At 36.8% G+C, this 22,627-nt stretch overlaps 1 protein-coding gene across 3 annotated transcripts in view; it reads left to right on the plus strand.

Annotated features, from left to right (window-relative positions):
• The first annotated feature begins 1,284 nt into the window (after positions 1 to 1,284).
• Positions 1,285 to 22,627, plus strand: part of LOC128988182 (anaphase-promoting complex subunit 11-like) — a 57,474-nt gene continuing 36,131 nt past the window's right edge. For 2 of the 3 annotated variants that reach the window (XM_054409424.1, XM_054409423.1), the window contains exons 1-3: positions 1,285 to 1,400; positions 5,322 to 5,441; positions 11,188 to 11,308. In XM_054409424.1, the coding sequence (XP_054265399.1) occupies positions 1,382 to 1,400; positions 5,322 to 5,441; positions 11,188 to 11,303 (255 nt within the window). In that variant the 5' untranslated portion in view covers positions 1,285 to 1,381 and the 3' untranslated portion in view covers positions 11,304 to 11,308. Of the gene's footprint in view, positions 1,401 to 5,321; positions 5,442 to 11,187; positions 11,309 to 22,627 lie in introns of those variants that run through there. The other variant, XM_054409422.1, reaches the window with a different exon arrangement.

The following is a 22,627-nucleotide window of genomic DNA, read 5'->3' on the forward strand; positions in this document are numbered from 1 at the left end:
TTGCCAATTCTACCAGGGGCCCATTTCATAATAAACTACAAGTGACAAGTTACAACTTATAACTTGTAATTTCCATTAGATTTGCATTGGGCGATCAGCTGATTTACTAATAATATTAGTTTGTACTTTATTATGAAATGGGCCCTAGGCCGCGACGGAGTTAACTGGGGCCGTGGTCTGTCCCGTCCGTCCGTGCGTCCTCAGACAGAGCAAAGAAGACCTGTGGTTCCGTCCCGACCTAGTCAGTGTACGCTTAGTTTAGTTTATTACTAAGAATCAAAGAAAATTCCTTTTGCTTCAATGTATTAGGCCTAGCATCGATGTAGGCAAAAAATTATCATAGTTATCCATGAATTTATAATTCCTACCAAAATGTCCAAAATAAAGATTGTGACATCAATAAACAACGCTCCACCGGCTCCACTCACTTATTCTTTTTACTGTTGGCTGTACTGTTTTAATCACGTTTTAATTTAATGTTGTAAAATAGATTATTCATTCTCAAATTCTCTGTCTGCTGCTGCTCTCTCCTCCCTCTCATTCTTTATTAATTTTAATTTAACTTACTTTCACTTTTCGTTTTCATATAATGAAAATAATAGTACTACAAAAGTATAAGTGTATAAATATAGCATGCATTTACGGGCTAGAATAATATCTTAAAGCAAGGCTTGATATATTTTATTGTTTATGTAGTGACGTTGAAGTAGGTTAATTTGCGGTGGGGCACACGGAAGATTTCTCAGGTGCCGTTTGACGTCAACTAACTGCTGCGTCTGAAGAAACAGACAATTTTATAATTTTCTATTATTAAATTAAACTGTCATAACCTAACCAAACTAACCAAACGTGCTGATAATGGAAAAATCGATTAAAGGTTTACTAATCTAAAAAATAGTTTTGTTCATAAAATAAAATTATAATTGCCAATTTTATAATTATTATTTTATAATTTTATAATCAATTTTATAATTTTTTAATTATAAAATTTAACTCTCATAACCTAACCAAACCAACCAAACTTGCTGATATGAAAAAATTGTTGATAAAAAGTTAGTGCCGCCGGCGGGATTCGAACCCGTAACATTCGGATTATCAGCCCTCAACGCTATCCTCTGCACCACCGAGGCTGATGGCTCATAGCCGTATCGTTGCGGTATTGGTGTTCCCTCAAAGTGACGTCAGCAGTTAGTGACGTCAAACGGTACCTGAGAAATCTTCCGTGTGCCGTTTCGGGTTACTTTGACGTTGGCCTATTGTAACCTAACTTTTTGTAATCCCACAGGACTATCATAGGCCATAGGCCTAATGTTGTTTAATTTTTTATTTGAAATAATAGTTTAAGTCAGACTAAACGAACTATTCTGATGTCGGAGGGAATATGAAAGTCACCATCAAAAGTAAGTATTCCTATTCCTGGCCCTAAACAGTTCCTAGGCTGTAACGTTTGAAAATAAAAACAAAATTATTGGTTACAGTTTCTTAACTGGGCTATTATTATTATTAAGCCAACACTAGGCCTATGCTAATATCGATTGAAACTATCTAATTGAAATTATTGTATAATAATCAACATTTTTTAATATATCTAGGCTAGGCCTATTATAAAATTAAACTATCCTAACCTAACCAACCAAACTTGCTGATAGTGAAAAAAGGCTGCACTTTACTTGACGTCCTACACTCATTCGATTGTTTTTTTCGATTCGATATTTTCATTCGATAGGCCTATATCGTTTGGTTAGTTAGGTTAGGTTAACCTTACCTAACTAACCAAACGATATATCGAATGAAGCAATCGATATATCGATCGATATTTTCATTCGAATGAGTGTAGGACGTCAAGTAAAGTGCAGCCTGAAAAAATTGCATGAAAGTTTACTAATCAAATTGATAGTTTCAATCGATATTAGCATAGCCCAGTTCAGAAACTGTAGGCCTACCCAAATTATTTACTGAAAATTACAAACACACTAGGCCTATTAATGATTGTTGTTGGGCTTAGACCCATTACGATGCAAAAGTCCTGCAAGTTTAAAAAATAGCCTAAATTTTCCCAAAACCTAGTCTGGCTATTGTAAAAAAAGGTTCAGTCCCATAGCTTAGGTGGTAAGTATTCTTCATCAGCCTAAGTACAGGCCTACAGTATTCTTCATCTGAGAATGCAATATTTTTGTCAGGAAAGCAGTTGTGTTTAACTAATCAAATCAAATCAAATCATTTATTGCCAAAACAAATAATAAGTTTACATTGTATAGCAACGTCAAGGTAAAGTTTAAAAACTATTTTAAGGAACTTAGATGATCTAAAAATTCATCAACATTGTATACAGCTAAACTACATAACATTGATACTATGGTGTTCTTGAAAGGTACTCACAAAAACTTACAATTGTAGACTTAAAATTACACTGGTTTATTCTGAGAAAAGAGTGCTGCCTGGTGTTGTGGTAATGTACAGATTCATTTGTAGGGAAATCATCCAAGTTATTTCTGATATACATTAAACAATCCAATATATACAAAGACACAACAGTTAATATTTTATGCTCCCTAAACAAACGCTGACAATGAGTCCTAGATCTAACATTAAGCATCACTCTAACTGCTCTTTTCTGCTAGATTAGGAGTTTTTTAAATTACTAGAGTGACCCCAAACAATAATACAATACTTAAGATGACTATGAATATGAGCAAAGTACACAGCCCTTAAAACTTCTACACTAACAAAATATTTAAGTCTTCTTAACATAAAAACACCCCTTGCCACTTTAATACAAGCTAGATCAATGTGGGAGTTCAATTTGATGTTTCATTGAACACTTAATCCTAAAAACTTTACTACATTATAATTAGTACATTTATAACTAAATTCCAGGTTCTGATTTTTATTCTCATTCAGGCACAAAGAATTGGCAGCAGTCCAATCCATTATTAGTGGTGGGAATCACCGAATGAAAATAACCGAATCAATCGGTTATTGATGCTGAATAGACTAATTCGGTTATTTTATCCTGGTTCGGTTAAATTAGTCTTACCGTGCGATTCGGTGATTTAGTTATTTAGTTGATTTAGTTTGTCACATTATCAGGGAACTAAAATTTATTCGGCGATTCGTTTGACTAAAAATCACCGATTGACGCTAAAAGACTAAATGCCATTCAGTTTCCCATAGGATAAAAATTAGTTGTGGTTTGTGACAGTGAATAATGACTAAAATTGATTCGGTGATTTATTCAACTAAAAATAACCGATTGACGCAAAAAATAACTGATTGATTATTCGGTCATGGAAACCATTCAGTTATCCCATCACTATCCATTATTATGGAATTGGCCTCAGCATAGGACTGTTGCGCTAAGATAGCATCACTAGAACTTATTTGCAGAGCCAAGTCATCAGCATACATATAGGCACTTACATTACAATTGACAACAGAACAAGGCAGATCATTAACATATACAACAAATAGTGTAGGGCCTAAAATTGATCCCTGCGGAACTCCTGTCTTAACAGGCAAATACACAGAAAAAGAATCATTGAAATACACAGACTGTAATCTATCAGAAAGGAAACTACTAATTAAAGCCAAAGAGGATGAATCAAAGCCATAAAAGGATAACTTATCTAATAACACGTTATGAGAGATTGTGTCGAACGCTTTCGACATATCATAGAAATGACCAGACACCTTGTTTTTTGAATCCAAACCATACATACAATTCCTCATAAAACTAATAACAGCATTGGATGTACTACGTTTAGGCCTGAAACCATATTGATTGACAGAAAAACAGTGATTTCCTTCTAAATAATCTACAATTCTTTTATTTAATAAAACCTCAAATACCTTACCCAAAACAGGAATTATAGATATAGGTCGATAGTTGGATAGTTCTGATTTATCTCCCTTCCTAAATAAGGGCACAACTTTGGCCAACTTTAAACACTGTGGAAACATACCATTAACAATACACTGATTAAATAAATAAGACACAATTTCTACAATAAAAGGTGCTACCAATTTTAAAATCCCGGAGTTGAGACCGTACACATCTAAACACTTACTATTACTAAGGGAAAATATTGCACTATATACTTCTTCTACAGTAAAATGCTCTACGGCAAAATTATTATCACGTAGAGATGGGTCGAGCTTATTCAAATAGAAAGACACATTTTGGGCAGATTGTGGTATACCTTGTACAATTGATTTGACACTACTAGTAAAAAATTCATTAAAACCTTCTGCTGTTAAGTTATGCTGCTTTACATCTAACATAGGTTTATCATTTGTGTTTAGGCTATCCTTTACAATCTTCCTAGGCTATCCTAAACTTAGTCTGACTTCGCCCCAATGCAAGTAGGCCTATTCCCCGAGCGCCCTATTCGTAGACTCATACTCTCCCCCACCGGAGAGAAATTACCTCAGTAATTCCTCAGTAGGTCCTTGGATTAACCTCCATCGAAACTAACAACGACATTAATCCGTAATTCCACACTTCCTCGATTCTATTTCGCTACATAAGTTAAGTTACGACATAGGCCTATACTGTACAATCTCTAATTAGAGAAAGATTACACAAAGAAATATAATTTATTATGTAGGTAACTTAACTTACAGTAATTTTAAATTTAAATAGGGAAATAAATTATTATTAAAAATATTCGTTGATAGTAAAACTAAGTTACTAAATATTTCCAACCACCATTAACATAACCGAAGTAAGGATCACATTAAGTTTATATACATTATAGGCCCTAGCCTACTTTCAATTAGTTTTAAAATGTAGTTTTTATGGTGATAAAATATAGGCTACTTCGTACTTTACTTAAAATTTTACATTTTTACATGTAGACGCGCGTTCGGTCGTGTGTCGAAGCGTGTTTACATGTCCATTGTAAAAATAAACTGTGTGTTTGTGTGTTTTATTCGTCATGTGTACAAGTGTTAAGTTCGTGTATGTGTTTCCAAAACTTCAAGACGCACCTAATGAGGAAGCTAGGTACCTATAAGCATAAAGATATAACCTTATATTAGGACTGATGATGGCGATTTAATTTTGCCAAAGTGCATCTCCTGTAATAGGATACATTAGGATCGATCGGCAGACACAGGTAATTTAAACCTTTTATTGATTGTCATACTGATCCGGAAGAACAACAAACAACATAAAATGAAATAGTATTCTATGTTTTTTTACTAAGGTTTTGTTTAGTATTTAATGGGGGGATTCCATGTAAGTTAAGAGAATTAATTATGAAAAGAGGTAAGATAACTTAACTATCATCTAAAAAAGCAATTTTTAAAAACTTTTCCAGGGTGGACTGGAGTGGCCATATGGCGGTGGGTTGCTAACGACGACACATGCGGCATTTGTAGATTAGCTTTTGACGGATGCTGTCCTGACTGTAAATTGCCTGGAGATGATTGCCCATTAGGTAGGTGTATGTCTACATGATTTCTCCAACCAAATAACCACTTAACTAATACAATGTTTAGTGGTCTACAATGTTTAGTGCATCTCTGCATCTTGATAGAGCAGAGTTTGCAAGTACAGTATACTGTTGATGTAAACTTTAGTACCTATCCATGGTCACTAATAACTAGCAGTTACAAAGTGACTGTGATAAAATAATTTTAAGGCTACAGTACTGTACTTAACCATTGCTGTGTATAGTCAATGGTACAAATACAATGAAATGAGTTTCTGGTTTTATTTTTAAGAAATGTTTTTAAAATTCTGTTAGGCTAATTGATTGTAAAATCTTTTAACCTCCAAAATATGGATTCAGGGTCCCAGCATGTCAACCGAAGCTTATTCAGGGTGTCCACCGACCGGGAAATCCGGGAAAACCGGGAATTATGCGTGAATTTTGTATTTAACCAGGAATTTTTTGCCGCGACCGCGGGAAACGACGATGACGTTTCCGTGACCGCGGGAGACGACGATGACGTTCCTGAGACGCGGGAGACGACGATGACGTTCCTGAGACGCGGGAGACGACGATGACGTTCCCGTGACATAGACATAGACATAGACATAGACATAGACTTTATTTGCACAAAACATTCCATACATGTCATAACATTTAGAATAGGTGCATTGTCAAAATTAAATCCATACATAAAATATTTAACATTAAAACTTTTAACTTAAAATTAAACACTTAAAAAAAAAAATTCTAAATTGTAGTTCTCTAAAAATCTTCAATTAAGTAAAAAGCCTTGTCAATAAGAAAATTATCTATTGTATCTTTAAATTTGGTTTTGCTTAATGACTTATAGCATGGCGGAAGCACATTGTACAATCTCAGCCCAGCGTACAATGGAGATTTTTCATATAGGGTCAAACGGTGTCTGGGGAGTCTAAATATATTTTCATTTCGGGTTTCATACCTGTGATTAAAATGTATTGTTTCTGGTAGCTCATTTTTAACTGAATGTATGTAATTTAATAATTCTAGAATATACAACCCCGTTAATGTATGAATTCTTAAATTTTGAAAATGTTTCTTACAAGAACTGCGTGGATGAGAGTTGGTAATAATACGAATAATACGTTTTTGTAACCTGAATAAAGTTTTAATACCAGTAGCTTGACCCCATAAAATTATGCCATATCTTAACACTGACTCCACATAAATCAAATCAAATCAAATCAATTTATTCATCACAAAAATTCATAATACAGAGGCTGAATATCAGCAATGAATATATGACATGTCAGTACAAATCATGCATTATAAATAGTTTACACATAATAAATATATACAAATATTAAGATTACAGTTGACAGGATAAAAATGAATTCATGTCATAAGGACAAAGTGCAATCAGTTTTTCTGAAAGTTTCTTTTTAAAATTATTAAGGCTCAAAGACTGGTCTGTGAAATAAAAGGACAATTTGTTGTAGACTTGTATGCATTGATAATAGGGTCCATTGTGAAACAAAGCTAATCTGTGGCTTGGAATTTCCAAAAGTTGTTTGTGTCTAGTTTCATAACTATGAGTTTTTTTACAGTTTTCAAATAAATAAAGGTTGTTTTTAATGAAAAGTGCCAAGTGTAAAATATAAAGAGCAGGAAGGGTCAAAAGTTTGAATTTTTTAAAACTGGATCTACATGATTTTCTTGAGCTGATGCCAGCAATGACTCTGATGGCCTTTTTTTGTTGTTTAAAGATAGATTTGCTAGAAGGTGAATTTGCCCAACACAACAAACTGTATGACATAATTGATAAAAAATAACCATGGTATACTAACATCACTGTCTTGTCATCACAAATTCTTCTAATAATTCGGAGATTAAATATGGCTTTATCTAGTTTAGCATATAAATGGTCACAGTGGTTATTCCATTTTAAATTATCTTGAACTGTCAGTCCCAGAAAATCTACTGATTTACAGACAGGAAGGTCAATGTTGGTGTTGGGAACTGCAAAAATTAATTCTTTGGACCTGTTTGAGGAGGCGGAAAATTCTAATATTTTAGTCTTGGCATGATTTAAACTTAGACCATTCTTGCTCAACCAGAAACTGATGTTTTGAACAGAGGAAGAGATATTAACTGCCAATTCATTTTTGTCTTTACCTTTGACTATTGCTGTTGTGTCATCTGCAAATAAAATTAAATCTGAATTTACATTTGAAAACAAATCGTTGACATAAACTAAGAACAAGAATGGCCCTACCTTTGAACCTTGAGGAACTCCCAAGTGTACTTTATTCCAATCAGAAAAAACTGAGTTTCCATTCAAGGTATTAATCTTTACTTTTTGAAACCTATTTTGGAGGTAGTTGCCGAACCACAGGACAACCTCCCTACTCATACCATAACATTCCAGCTTTTTCAACAAAATATCATGTCTAACATTGTCAAAAGCCTTGGACAGGTCACAGAACACACCAGCAGTGCTCTGCGACCTATCCAAGGTGTCCAAAACATTTGTTATTAATTTAAACATGGCTTGAGTTGTTGAACTATTTCTTCTAAATCCAAACTGATTTGAATGTAAAACATGTTTCTCAAAAAATGGAAGTTACGGTTCAAAAGTTATTGTAAATTATGTTATTTTCCCATAAAAAACCCCATAAAATAACGGAAAAATCGGATTTTCACAAAACTGGCCCAAAACGATTTTGATAAACATTTTGTATGTAGTCCTTTAAATTCTTAACAAGATTATACTAATCCCAATTCCGTATATTTACTCCATTTACTCTCACCGCTTACACAATATGATAAAGGTTGTTGACAAACTTATGGGAGAAAGTATGTGTCAGAATGCTGATACCGTTTATTAAGAATAGGAATCACTGTAGAGTGTTTAAGTTTTTCCGGGAAGTCTCCATTTCCTAGACTTTTGTTTATAACAAAAGTTAGAGGCTTAACAATAAAAGATGCAGCAGCTTTAATTACAGGGGCCGGTATTTCATCCCACCCTGCAGAATATTTACTTTTCAGAGACTTAATGGCATCTAGAACATCTTTTTCATTTACTAATTTAAATTTAAAACAATCAGAAGTTTTGCATCTAACTAAATTAATGGCTTCAGCGGCGGGAGATTTTGTGATATTGTCACCAATTTTAGAGAAAAAATCATTAAAGTGTCTAGCAATTGCAGAAGGAGTTTTGACAATCGAAGATTTAATCACAAGCTCAGATATTTGACTGTCTTTATTTTTTTGGCCCAATTCTTTTTTCACTACGCATGATAAGCATGATAAACTACTTTAAGTGTCTCAATAGAAACACAGTCCCTTAAATGTATGAATAAAGATGATATCGACCTAATTTTGTTACGTAAATAATTCAAATGTGAATCCCATTTAACTGCGTCATCTACGTAAACCCCTAAGAATTTATGAGCTTCAACTAAATTAAAGGAACAGTTTTCCATATTTTTGTGTCTAGTAGAAAATTTAATAATATTTGTTTTTTCAACATTAAGTTTTAACCCATTTTCTTCCCGTGACTGCGGGAGACGATGATGACTTTTCCGTAACCATGGGAGACAACGATGACGTATCCGTAATCGCGGAAGACGACGATGACGTTTCCGTGACCGTGAGAGACGACGATGGTGTATCCGTGATCGCGGAAGACGACGATGACGTTGCCGTGACCAACGATGATGTCCAAAAATATTGCTTGAAATGATGACTGCGAGAAATTATTTGAATTAAGCTACGATCGAGGAAGATTATGATATCTTTTTAATTTCTGCATTATAATTTCTCTAGGCCACTTGGAAACCCATTACTCCAAAATTATACAATATGAAAGTACATAAAGCCAGGGGTTGGTGTAGTAATCCTTAAGAAAATTTGGTAAAATAGAAATTATCAGTAGGCCTATTAAGAATCTATTTTTCAGGTGTCTGTACAGAGATTCGATAAATTTTGGTATCGACATATCACTATTTTTAGGAAGTTATTAATAAATTGCAGGTTTAAGGATTAGTTTTTAATTTATGGATTATTTAATCTGTAATATATACAAATTGAATAGGTACTTGTGTCAGGCAATATTACAGCAATCATATTTTCCCCCCTTAACTGAGAATGCTCTTTCCGATGACTAAAATAGCGAGCTGTGTTAGAGCGCTAAAACAGCATTGCGGGAGTTGGCGCCAAACACGTTGGAAATTTTAGTATGAAAAGTACAACCTGAACTACCTGGATTTTTTCTTTACTCATGAATTTTTCCTGGTCGGCCTGGTGGACACCCTGTTATTGTTCCAAAATATGGGTCATAATAATCTATACAATAGTCTATGTTAAATAAAACAAATTATCTGTAGCCTAGACCCTATCACTATAAAAATTAGGTTATGTTTATGTCTATACATTACTTCACTTATAGGCCTATGTCAAAGTAAGAAATTTTTTTTAAGTTAAACGGTGCAATGTAGTTTCTATCATTAACAGTGACTTTTTAAGTTTAAAGAACCTCATTCTATTCTGCCTTCTCATTTCTTTAAAAATCTGTATGGAACTTGGATATCAGTTTAAGCTACCAAGTTAAATTAAATTAATAAAAGCAAATCAAAGGTTTATCTGCTCAAAAAGCTCTGATTTGTAAAGAATCAACAAAATCAAACTTTCTTCCTTACCTGTTGTATGTTAGGACAGATTTCTCTTGCTAATCTAGAGGTTATATACCTTGTTGCCAATGTAACGGGTGGCGTCGTCCTGTAATCCAGCTACTAGGAGGTCACGAATTGTGGATATTTATAGGGATGCACTGTGGATGCGATGCTCCCTGGTGTGGATTAACGTCCGCACTAGTGAGTACTACGACTATCCGCAGTACTATCCTGATAATTAGACCAATTCGTAAATTACAAGGAAAAATGTGGTTCGGATTCCACTATAAACTGTAGGTCCCTTAGTTGCCATTAGCTGTATGGGCTATTAATTAACAGCTGTGTCTAAGGAATATGTCGGCCTTAGTCACTAACAAGACTACAAGATCGCGCCACTCATCCTACACTCATCCTTCACTCATATTTGGGTTAAAATACGCACATAGTGGCGTCCCCATCTTAACTAATTGATAATTGATAATTGATTGATTGATCCTTGGCAGTCTTAATGGCTACCGGTTTTGACACACTAATGGTGTCATTGTCAAGCCTAGACGTGGTTGTCGCTCCTAGAAGATCTTCAAAACACAAAAAGGAGACAAATAAATAACAAAAACGAACAAACAAACATTTTTACGAACGAATAATACTGTATGGCCATACAACTCTCGGCGTGGTTGCGGGTTAAGGGTGTATCTAGTCAAGTCTTGTCTAGACCTGAACCCGCAGCCACGCCGAGAGTTGTATAGCTATACAGTTTTATTTGTTCGAAAAAATATTTGTTTGTATTCGTTTTTTGTTATTTATTTGTCTCGTTTATATGTTTTGAAGACTTTCTGACGACCTCCTAGGAGCGACAACCACGTAGGCTTGACAATGACACCATAAGTGTGTCGAAACCGGTAGCAATTATTAACACTGTACCAAGGATTACGTTGGCAACAAGGTATTAACCTCTAGATTAGTAATTGTTAGGTCATCCGGAAGGGAACATTTGACATCCTCAGAAATGGATTTCTCTTGATTAGAATAAATTGTTTGCCGTAGGCCTAATAAACTGCAATTTAATTACACACAATGAATTATTCTGGTTGCAGTTTGGGGCCAGTGTTCTCATTGTTTCCATATCCACTGTATTATGAAGTGGCTCAACTCACAACAAGTACATCACCAGTGTCCCATGTGCCGCCAGGAGTGGAAGTTCAAGGAATAATTTTGGTAAGTATTTCTTTTTTCCATTTATTCTGTAGTCATACGCTCATCGATGCAAGACATCAAAATTCAGTCAATGCACAATCGCTTGAAATGCATCTCAGAGTGATGCGGAACTAGTCACCCTAACCCTTACTCTCAAGTGTAATTTGTGCTGCACATCTGGCCTATTATCTCTTTGCAATTTTTTCAATTGAAAGATTAAGTCTCTGATCATTTGAATTAATTTAAATATCTATCTCCTGTTCATTTGTTTTCAAAATTTGAAGTGAGTTGGCAAATATTTGGACGGATTTATGACAAATCTTTGTCGAGCGCACGAAACAGACTAAACACATGAAGACTAGTGCGGTCGACTGGTTCCTCCCTCCTGGGGTGCATTTAGCCACCTACTGCAATGAAATTGTGTTGCTGCTTGTGACGCATAGCGGCACGCTATATTTCTTATAGTGTCAGCGCTTCGTGTGGCAAGGCTGCATGGCGAACTCGTCAGCCCACCGCGAGAAAGCGAACGGCTTCCCCCACCGACCTTTCCCAACCTTCCCACTTCGACCCCGGTCTGCAACTAGAACTGTCTAAGAAGGAACTGCTCGTCTAGAATTCCTACTAATGGCTAAGTTTACAATAATTAGATAAGCTAGTGGTTAAGCAATATGTCAGGCTAGTTAGCAAACACGGGGGAGACCTACAAGGGTCGTCCCGACATAGGATAAAATGTAGGAATTAACAATTACGATTCGAGGCCTTCAGCCTCAGACCATCTGCAACAGGATTAGGGCAACACGTTTTCCCCAGAAGTTTCCATAGTTCTTCCAAAGGTTTTCCATAGGTATTTCTTATTTAAGTAGTTCAATCACCAGCCAATCTTCATTAACAGTCGTTTTATAGGTCACAAGTTTTGGAAGGATAGTTTTTAGTAAATTAGTTGTATTAGCATACATCAAAGCTGGCTATGCAAGCTTCCGGTCTGGGTTAAATATCTCCGTCCTCTGGTCCCCAACACGTCTTTCATTAAATTATCTTGGTAGCAGAATCAGCACGCTTAATTTAGTTTTACACCACCGTCACTCAATCAGTAGTAGTAAGTTCACCCCCCTTAAAACGGCTACATGCTTGGTAGGTATATTAATTCTTATTCAACAATATTTAGTTGAGGCCATTAAACTTTACATTATTTTAGAAGAATATTAAGTATGTTACAGTTCTGGAAGATGATTTCACCATGCAATATATTTTAAATCAATTATAATATTGTTTTGTTAAAATTTCCTTATTTGATTTGTATAGGCCTACAACAATCTCAGAGCAGTTCTGGTTTAACTGGGTGATTCTGTGTATCGAGTTTTAAATTTGCCCAACAAGACAGAACTTCGATATTAAGTTTGTAGCTTGGTTGACCAGAATTTCTAATTTTGAACAATAAACCAACTTGAATGGGTGGGCATTTGCCAGGGCCGATTTACCGAATAGGCAAGGTAGGCACGTGCCTAGGGCGCGAGGCAATTGGCATTTTTGGGGGGCGCCAAAAATATAGGAAAAAGAAAGAAAATTGTGGCCGTTTTTGCATGCGATCGCGGTAAACTGATAATCCCTTGCGGCCGTGTAGACACCTTAACAGTCACCCACAATTGCGGCAAGATGTTAATTATTTTCTGCGGTTGTATATACGTCATCATCGTCCGTCTCCCGCGATTGCGGCAAAGTTCTGACTATTTCCAGCGGATGTGTGGATATTATTATCATATGTTTTCTGTGTTATCGTCTTCCTTGATTGCGGCAATATATGAACACATCCCGCGGTCGTGATGAGATTATCACCGTCTACCGCGAATGAGGCAAAATTGTAATCTTTTCCCGGGGTCGTGTGGACATTATCATCTTCTTGTGTGATCACGATAAAATTCTGATAATCCCTCACAGCCGTGAAGACATCATCGTCTCCCGCAGTCGTGAGGCATTGTCATCCTCTCCCGCCATTGCGGCAAATGGTAATCATCTCCCGCAGTTGTTTGGAGATCATCATCGTCTTTCGCGAATGAGGCAAAATTATGATCTTTCCCGTGGTCGAGTGGACATTATCATCGTCTTAAGCGATTGCGGTAAAATTCTGATCATCCCTCGCAGCCGTGTAGAGTAGACATCATTATTGTAACTCCCGCGATCCTGTAGACATCGTAATCGTCTCCCGCAGTCGTGAAGACATCGTAATCGTCTCCCGCGATTACGGCAAAATGTTAATAATATCCCGCAGTTATGTGGAGATCATTATCGTCTTCCGCGATTGTGACAAATTTCTGACTGTTTTCCGCTGTTGTGTGGACATTATCTTCGTCCTTCTGTGATTGCGGTAATGTTTTGAACATCCCTCGCGGCTCTGCAGATCTGATTGTCGTATTGCGCGATCGCGGTAAAATCATGATCATATCCCGCGGTTGTTTAGACATTATCATCGTCTCGCGCGATCGCAGTAAAATCATGCATGATCATATCCCGTGGTCGTGTAGACATTGTCATCATCTCAAGCGATAACGGCAAAGTTCTGATCATCCCTCGCGGCCTTGTGGAGACATATTATCGTCTCTCGTCTACCGTGGTCATGGAAACGTCACTGTTGAAATTAGAAATGCAAAATGCACACATAATTCCCGGTTCAAAAAAATCACGCTTAGTTCCCGGATTTACCGGTTGGTGGTCACCATGTATATATTGCAAAGGGGCGCTACTATTTAAGTTGTGCCTAGGGCGCTGACATGGTCAAAAACGGGCCTGGCATTTGCCCATATAGTTTTTGGAATTCAATTCAGGGTATCAAGCCTATCTAGAAGTAGAGAAAATAGGCACTTTTCAGTGAGCATCCATTTGTTAACGGCTTAACATTGGCTCTCTAAAAGTTAACATCTCAAAAATCCTAAAACTCTAGGCCCTTGTGCTCTATGTTACATCCTTAATCTCTATAAACATCGTCGCTTATAGTAACAAATTTGTGACTGTGGAAGATTATTACAATGTTCTGTAAACGCAGAAAATAATCACGACGATGTCATAGTTGCAGGATAGGTATTGATGAATAAATTTTTTGTTTATAAATAATCGCGGATCACTCTTTAAGTATACCATAATTTTGTGAATGTAAAGTGAAGGCATTGTTAAAATTTCATATGTCTCATAACGTCTTGCATACTTGCATATCTTGCATACTACCAATACACAAGATTATCTTGCATTATACCACAATCACAGGAGATCTTGAAATTTCTGTTTTTAACGAGAAAAAGAGTTTGCATGTAGCCTACTTTATAAAATTGATTCACTAACTATCAAAATGTAACATCAATAAGCTTATGTGTCTTGCTAAATTTTTACTAACCTCCTAAGGTTTATAATTTATATAGACTAACTTATCTCAATAAATTTTTTTTAATAGACTTGCTAAAAAAACATTTATTTTAATTTTTAATTGCCATAGAAAATTTGATATAACACCTTTTGAGGAGATTCAAAGGGTAATTTTTCAATCGCACTTAAAAAGCTCTTTCCACCGGGCTCTTTCTTTTTTGATTTGACGGCAGACCGGGCCTCCGCATTTCACCCGGGCCGATTTGGGACACCTAACCCCACCAGGCTCTTTCTATTTTGATTTGACGGCAGACCGGGCCGATTTGGGACACCCAAACCCACCGGGCTCTTTCTTTTTTGATTTATGAAAGTCATAACATTAAAGTCGTTCAATACGCTCTCCGTCTGAGCCTGAAATTGTCCCATACAATTCTCAGGTGTGTGAGATTTAGCACTTGCGGGCATCTTGGTCTCCCGCATTTCAGCGACCACCCTGCGTTGCTCTTTCCATGTGGGCTTTGTGAGCCATACGTTTGAAGAAGTTGGTATTTCGGCTATGAGGGATGGCTTTTGTGATGGTCAAAAGTCTGTATAGGTTCCGGATCTCCACTAAAGTCCTATTCTCAGAGTTCCTGAATACTACCCCTTTCCCGCCTAGGGCCTCTTTGAACTTTGCAGCAAAATTCGGTCGGTCGTAGGATTTCCCGAGCTCAAGGTAAACTTCCCCATTCTGGTTGCACTGATCGACTTGACGATGGTCTTTGTCTCCTCTGGTTTGGCCTAGGTTTTGAGCTAACCCAAGACTTCCCTGCTCATCTGAGCTTCTACTCAATAATGTGTTAAGGGTGGAGGTGTTTACAAGATATTTTGAGTTTTTTAGCACATCGTGCTGCATGGGACGGCTCGGAAACAGTCAGGAACGGGTAGGGTATACCCTCGGGGACAAACCCCTACTGCAGTTTCCTGGTGCCCAAACCTCCGTTTGCCCAGACCTGAAGTGCCGGTGGTTGCCTGTAGCAATGCAGTGCCCAAACTCTATATCCATACTGTACTTCCTGACCAAGGAGTGGTTAGCTCCTCACGACTCACCGAGAATACCCCCAGAGCACACATCAACCCCTGTAACACAACAGGGTGGATAGTGTCGGTCACTCTTTTGTTGCCTCTTATGACAAGCTGGAGACAGAGACAGTAGAAGTAACTATAATTTATCGGGAAATCACAAATGTTTAAATAACTCTTGAAACATAATTAATTATTAAAACATAATTTTCTCCATGGTAGCTGTACTATTTTGTTTTTAGCTCAAAAGAACCATATCATACAAACATTTTTATTAACATGTTCGCTACCGCAATACCACAAAAATTTTCATTTATATGGACCAGTGACGCACATATGCGACGACTGGTTTCCAGCCATAGACTACCGTCGCATATATGTAACGGCTAGTCACATTAAAATAGACTGACGTCGCATATTTGCTTCGGTGTTCAAATGTTATAAAAACGCTTATATCTTTGTAACGGTATATTTGAAGGCACTGACCTCTCTAAAGTGGTCTACAGGGTTGTTACGCACAACTGCGTGCTTGGTCTGTGGATAAGACCATTGGTTCAAACTGTTCTTTACTTTGCTGCATCACTGTATGTATGTATGCTGCACAATCTGTTTTTTTTTTACTTACTTCCACCTAAAAAAATAACCGAAAATGAACTGTCGCAGAGATCTTGGACTATTTCAAGAACAATTTAATAAAAATAAGAATATATTATTTACAATCGAGATTGCAGAGTATTACAAAGGAAATGATCACTGTTTAACAGGTTTTTGCCTGTGGTCTGAGTGTACTGTTAACCAAGTGACAGCCAGTCTATGTTTAAGATTAAATTGTATACCTAGGTACGTGGCAATGATCGCGGAGTCGCATGTATGCATGTTTTTTTAAATCCGACTTCCCTGTTATGTTATGAGAAAATCACATATTTGCAATTACTTCTGAACCGAAACAAAAAATATATAACATGCCTGGAGATGGATACACTCTGGGTTAGTACCCACAAACCGAAATAAATGGGTTCGTACATAATCAAATTTCATCATCGATATCATAATATGATATCGATGATGAAATTTGACCTGTAGTCCGATTTGGATGGAATACATTATAAATTGAATGACAACGTCAAGCTGAAGCAAAAGAACTAGAACGACAGAAGCGTCTGCTGAGAGTAAGGACCGAACTTGAGTCTGCTTCGGTCTTGGGAAGTAGTCAGTCCGCCTCAGTCTTGGGCAGTCGTCATTTGGAATTGGAAGATAATGAAGACCCTGACAAGGTAAGCTTCAATATTGCTACTGTTGAGGAGGACTCTAATGTCAAAGTCAATAGGTGGCTGAATGAGGAACCGTCAGTTCCTTTGACATCATCAGCCATCGTGTCCACGGCTATTGATAAACTAGCAGACTCCTTTTCAAAAGCTATCAATTTATCTAACCCCAACCAACCTGTCTCTTGCCGACAGCGTCTTCCATCCTTCAGCGGGAAACCAGACGAATGGCCCATGTTCTATTCCTGTTACAATAAGACTAAACACCTTTTTAATGACGATGAAAACCTTGACAGAATAAGAAATTGTCTGGAGGGAGATGCCTTTGAAATGGTAAAACCTCTATTTATATCAGGTAAAAATTTGAGTACAGTAATGAAAACTTTACAAATGCGTTTTGGACGTCCAGAGTTTATAGTCGAGTCAATGTTGAAGAAGGCGCGCATGCTCCAACCAGTCAAGGAGGATGACGCTGTCAGCCTTATTGAGTTTTCAACAACTCTTTTAAACCTGACCTCTACCGCAGAGTCGTTGGATTTGGAAATGTACCTAATAAATCCTCTCTTGTTGAATGAACTTTTAAGTAAGCTCCCCTATACCCTGAAGGTGGCTGAACATGTAAATAGCATGCATTTAGAAAAACCTACTGACCTGAAAGTATTCTGTAACTGGCTTGAAAATCAGTGTTCCATTATGAGTATTTATTTTCGTCCACCCGAGGAGACAACGCGGAAGAGAAGTGACCCTAAACAAGTTTTTACTAATTCACCCAATGAAAACGTTTGCATGTTTTGCTCGGAGAGTCATGAAACCGATAAATGTAAGCTTTTTAGAAAAGCAGAAGTCTCGCAGCGGTGGAAGATGATAATTGAGAAAAAACTGTGTTTCTTTTGCTTCCGTCGTCACCACATCAAATTTTGCAATTTAAAGAAACCTTGTGGAATCAATGGATGCAAACTATCCCACCATCGCCTTCTGCATACTGACAGTGCCACTAAAAATGCCCAAGAGATCAGCTGGGACAGAGTACAGAACACTTTCAGGCAGGAAGGTAAATCAAAAGAAGAATTTATAAGCAATCACTCGGTAAATAACCGTGTTTTACTAAGAGTATGTCCAGTGACATTATATGGTCCAAGCTGTCAGATCGACACATATGCACTTTTAGATGACGGTTCAACCATATCTCTACTAAATTCAACTACAGCAGATAAATTAGGCGTCAGTGGTAGCATTGAACCCCTTACCACTTGTTGGTCAAATGCAACTAAACATTTTGACCCAACGTCCAGACGAGTTGAACTTAAAATAAAAGGGCTCTACGAAGACGAAGTTTTCACATTGATTAATGTAAGAACTCAATTCCCCTTAGATTTACCTCAACAGTCGATCGATTCATTAAAGCTTCGTGAGACATGGTCTCATTTAAATTCAATCGACCAACCTCTACCAACATCTCATGCCAAACCTACCATCTTGATTGGTCAAGATAATTGCAACCTAATATTGACAAGGAAAGTTGTGGAAGGGCCTCCTAACTCGCCAGTTTTATCCTGGAGTTACTTAGGCTGGTCGTTGCATGGAAAATGTCCAGAATACAGTGGAGGACGTATCGATGACAAATTTGCTCTGACATGTTTTAAATATCATAAATTGTACAAAACAGCAAAGGAATCATTTGAGATTGACAAATATGGCGCAGAAAACATCTCACAAAAAGAAAGGACTCAAAACAAAGATATGAAAATCAAAACAGCACATTTAGACAGGGATCCAATAAAATAAAAAGCGTTAAGAGAAGGAATGCCAACCCCTGGAGGCTAAGGATATGATTCAAGACTCTTGAGAAACATTCTGATATTTTCACCAGTGTCCAGACAGTCCGAGTGGTTGGAGAGAAAACGGAAGAGCCTGATAAAGAAAATGAGATAGGTCTAGTTGACGATGAGCCGATAGAAAATTCCAAAATACTTGAAGTCTTGAAGGAAGCCATGCTGGAATCTAGTGTCAAAATCAAGAACAAGATCTTTGCGATAACTGACAAAAGGAAGAAAGTGAAAACAAAAGAAAAACAAATTAAAGCCAAACCTCTATGGAATGTGAAGAAAACAGAGAACGACTCAGATTTGATAATTTGTAACGGATGTGACATACAGTTTGACAATACCCCATTCTACAGACACAAGAAGAAATATGTGTACTGGAAAGAGCAGAAGAATAACAATGACAAGCAAACAAACAAGTGTGCTCAGTGTGGCTGTGTGTTCCCATGCCTGATGGCCTTGTTTGAACACAACTGTAGTCGCTCAGAGGAACCTACGACGCCACAATGGTGTTTTGAAGAGCCGATGGCGGAGGTGCTAGGAGACAGCGTGGAGGACATACCCATCTTGTCACCTGTGGAAACCTCCAGTGACGAGAGCTTTGACATCTCACAGTACCACAACAAGTCCAGCAGTGATAACCAGAGGAATAAGAAATATTCTGAAATATTCAAAGAAATCAAACATCAAAGAAGAAAACGTATGCTCAAAGTGAAAATCACTAAAGAACTGGTGAGTGCCAAAGTTAGCCTTCGCAAGCCTCGGCCAAAAATTACTATTGCTCCAAAGAAAAAACTAATGAAAAGGAAAAAGAAACTAATTTTTGAATGGTTAGTTCTTGGGGGGGGGGGGGAGAGAATGTAAATGGACTACAGGTCCACACACAGAGTAATCACTTCTTCAACCACTTTTTTGGGTTCAGGAGGACCCAATATCCACCCAAAGCTCAAACTCGAAAATGTTGACAAAAACAATAGGTAGTCTCGCCAAATACTATGAAAACAAAGGAAATCACAGAAATAACTGTCTTCAAAATTCTTCCATCTGAGCAGGTGATTGTAGATTAAATTTAAGAGTGTTATAGTTAATTTATGGCTGAGTACAAATCTCCTTTTGTTTCTAAAGTTTTAGTCAAAATTAATTTCAGGGTTTGTATGGTCCTTTTCACTATTATCTATATATTAATAGGCAAACATGTTTCTTTAAAACCTTCTTTCTCAGCTCGTGTGCATCGCAAGGAAAATCTACGCATACTGTTAAAAGGATATTTGCCTTTAGACTCCCTATAAATTAAAATAGGCTAAAAAATAAACACAAAAATGAATTTTAAAAAAAATACATGGGCCTTATAAGTTGCTGTGCTGGTTACGGAATAACAACAAAACCTAAACACAAAATCAAAACAAATGAATGAAATTCCAATCACTTGTTAGCGAATTTCCCTATTGGGAAGTAGCTATTACCGTAGGTGGCACGGCAAGACCTGGAGCCGGGACCGATATACTTTTTCATTTACATCCCTGAACGCAAAAACTTGAGTAATTTTTCTCCGATATTGACAAATTTGGTCTGAAGGTGTAAGGTAGTATAAACTTGAATGAGTTTGCGAACCAGCATGTTCAGACCATGTGTTCTACAGGAGTTCTACAACGGGTTTTACAGGGGGTTTTTGGGGTAAAAAATAGGTACCTACTGTGAATGCGATTTACGACACAAACTGTGATTTGCGACAGATTGCATTGGTTATTATTAAAAACTAAACTGTAAATTTCCCGTTTTAATAAAAATACACGTACAGTTAATTCCCAACTTTTCTCCTGGTCATCAAAATTAAAATTTAGTTCTTAGTAATTAGATGATTAATATACACCTACTGCTAGATTATTTTTTTGTAAAACTGAAAGTGATGTGACAGCAATAGGGAATTTGTATGCTACAAATTGTGTGATTGGCTACACTGCTGATGGTGGTTGGTGTTCTACTTAGGTGGTGTATTTAGTGATTCAATCTCAAGGTTGTTTTGTTTATTCCGTTTGTTTGTTTCAGTCTAATAATTGTAGGCTTAATCCGTTCTTAACTTAAGTATTTAGTTTTGTCATATGCTTCTGATAAATATGGTAGGCCTAGCTTCTTCAAGAGGTAAGATTTTAATTTAGGAAAAAATAAATTAGTCAAGAAATGTTTTTTTTTTTTTTTTTTTTGCTTAGAAAATAAGTGCAGGATATTTCTTTTCACCAACATATATTTTAAGGTTAGACGCTGCATTAATAACTTAAATTTTTTTTAATGACAGAAAACAATAAACAGATTTTAATAATTATAATTGGGTAAGACCCAACTTTTAAGACTAAATACAATCTTCAGATTAACCTGCAATACCAATGATTTTTTCTGTATTTTTTAGTTTCACTGATGTCATGTATATCTGTGAAAGTTTACATTAAAATCATCCTCCATTGTTGCCAATCTGCATTATGATTTGATGTGGACCTTACGAGTTATTGATACACTATGTTTTTTGTTTTGTTTTGTAATATAATTTGGTTATTTATCCTAAACTCTAAACAAGCGTGTGTATGGGCTAACTTTTTTTTTTCGTCCGAGGATATTTGATTTTTTTGTTTAATATGAGTGTTTGGCTACAAAAAATCGATTGGAGTTGGTCACAAGGCTTTGAAAAATCCAGTTTTCGTCATACATCCCTTGAAAGTGCCCATGTTATCGTCAATACCTTTTGTAGCTGCAGTTAACAAAATATGGTGATACAGGTCATTTCTATTTTCATCATTTGATTTTACGTGTAAACAAAAATAACTGTATTGGTTAGTTTGGACTAAATGTTTTTAAGAATAGTTAATTTTCAGTTTGGCTTATTAGATACATTTTTTTTTTGTCCTAGGACGCTAAGCACGAGCCTGGTATTGTTTTTCACATTACTTCAGGCTAGACCTAGGGGTTGCGGCATTATCACTTAGATAAAATCCATTGGTGACTTGGCGGGGATCGAACCCGGGACCTCAGGGACTGAAGTCCCGCGCTCTAACCACTACACCAGCTCGCTTCCCCATTAGATACATATTAAGTGTTAAATGGTTTCAAGGTTAATTTTCAAAATAAAACGTGGAAAACCTCCAAAGCAAAAATATAATATACAGAATCTGCAAGCAAGAGAAGCTATATAATCAATCGTCAGGAAACAAATTTTAACTTTTCATCTACAACTGAATCAGTTCCAACTCCAACCAGCTCATAAATTCACCAAATGTCTCAGAACCTTGGCCAAGTCACACATTGAAGAATAAAAGTAGAGAAATAATAATTTAGGATCTTATTGCCGAGTTAAATGGTGAACAACAATAAAATGGTGATAATCTTGAGCAGGAGCTTCAAAGAATCTTTGCTCGATGTTTGAAAGCGCACTGGAATTCCTCAAACCTATACAGTCGCCATGTCAGTGCATGAGAGATATTATTGAAATTGCTTTAGGCACCATTGAAATTGCTTTAGGCACCCAAACTGCAAGCAGACAATTCGAGGATCTGAAGTACAGCGCTATCCATGCTCCTTTTAATGATATTTCTTCAAATTCCACGGATCACCTTATATTCAAGCAAATCCCATTTTGGAAATACAATTCTGCTCCATCAGTTTCCCGTATGTCATTCAGTCGCAACAACCATACACAAGAGCCGAGGTCAAACACTGAAATCCGTCGGTGTGATCCTGCTCACCGGGATTTTCATGCATTGTATGCTTTACGTGGCCTACTCCTGAGTTAAAGAATCGAAACGGCTTGAAAATGGTCTTACCGTTAACGAATCCTACTCACACCCGTAACG

Source organism: Macrosteles quadrilineatus, unplaced genomic scaffold (assembly GCF_028750875.1).
Source record: "Macrosteles quadrilineatus isolate MER2022 unplaced genomic scaffold, UCM_ALF_1.0 Scaffold_2__2_contigs__length_208266976, whole genome shotgun sequence".
Classification (NCBI taxonomy): domain Eukaryota; kingdom Metazoa; phylum Arthropoda; class Insecta; order Hemiptera; family Cicadellidae; genus Macrosteles; species Macrosteles quadrilineatus.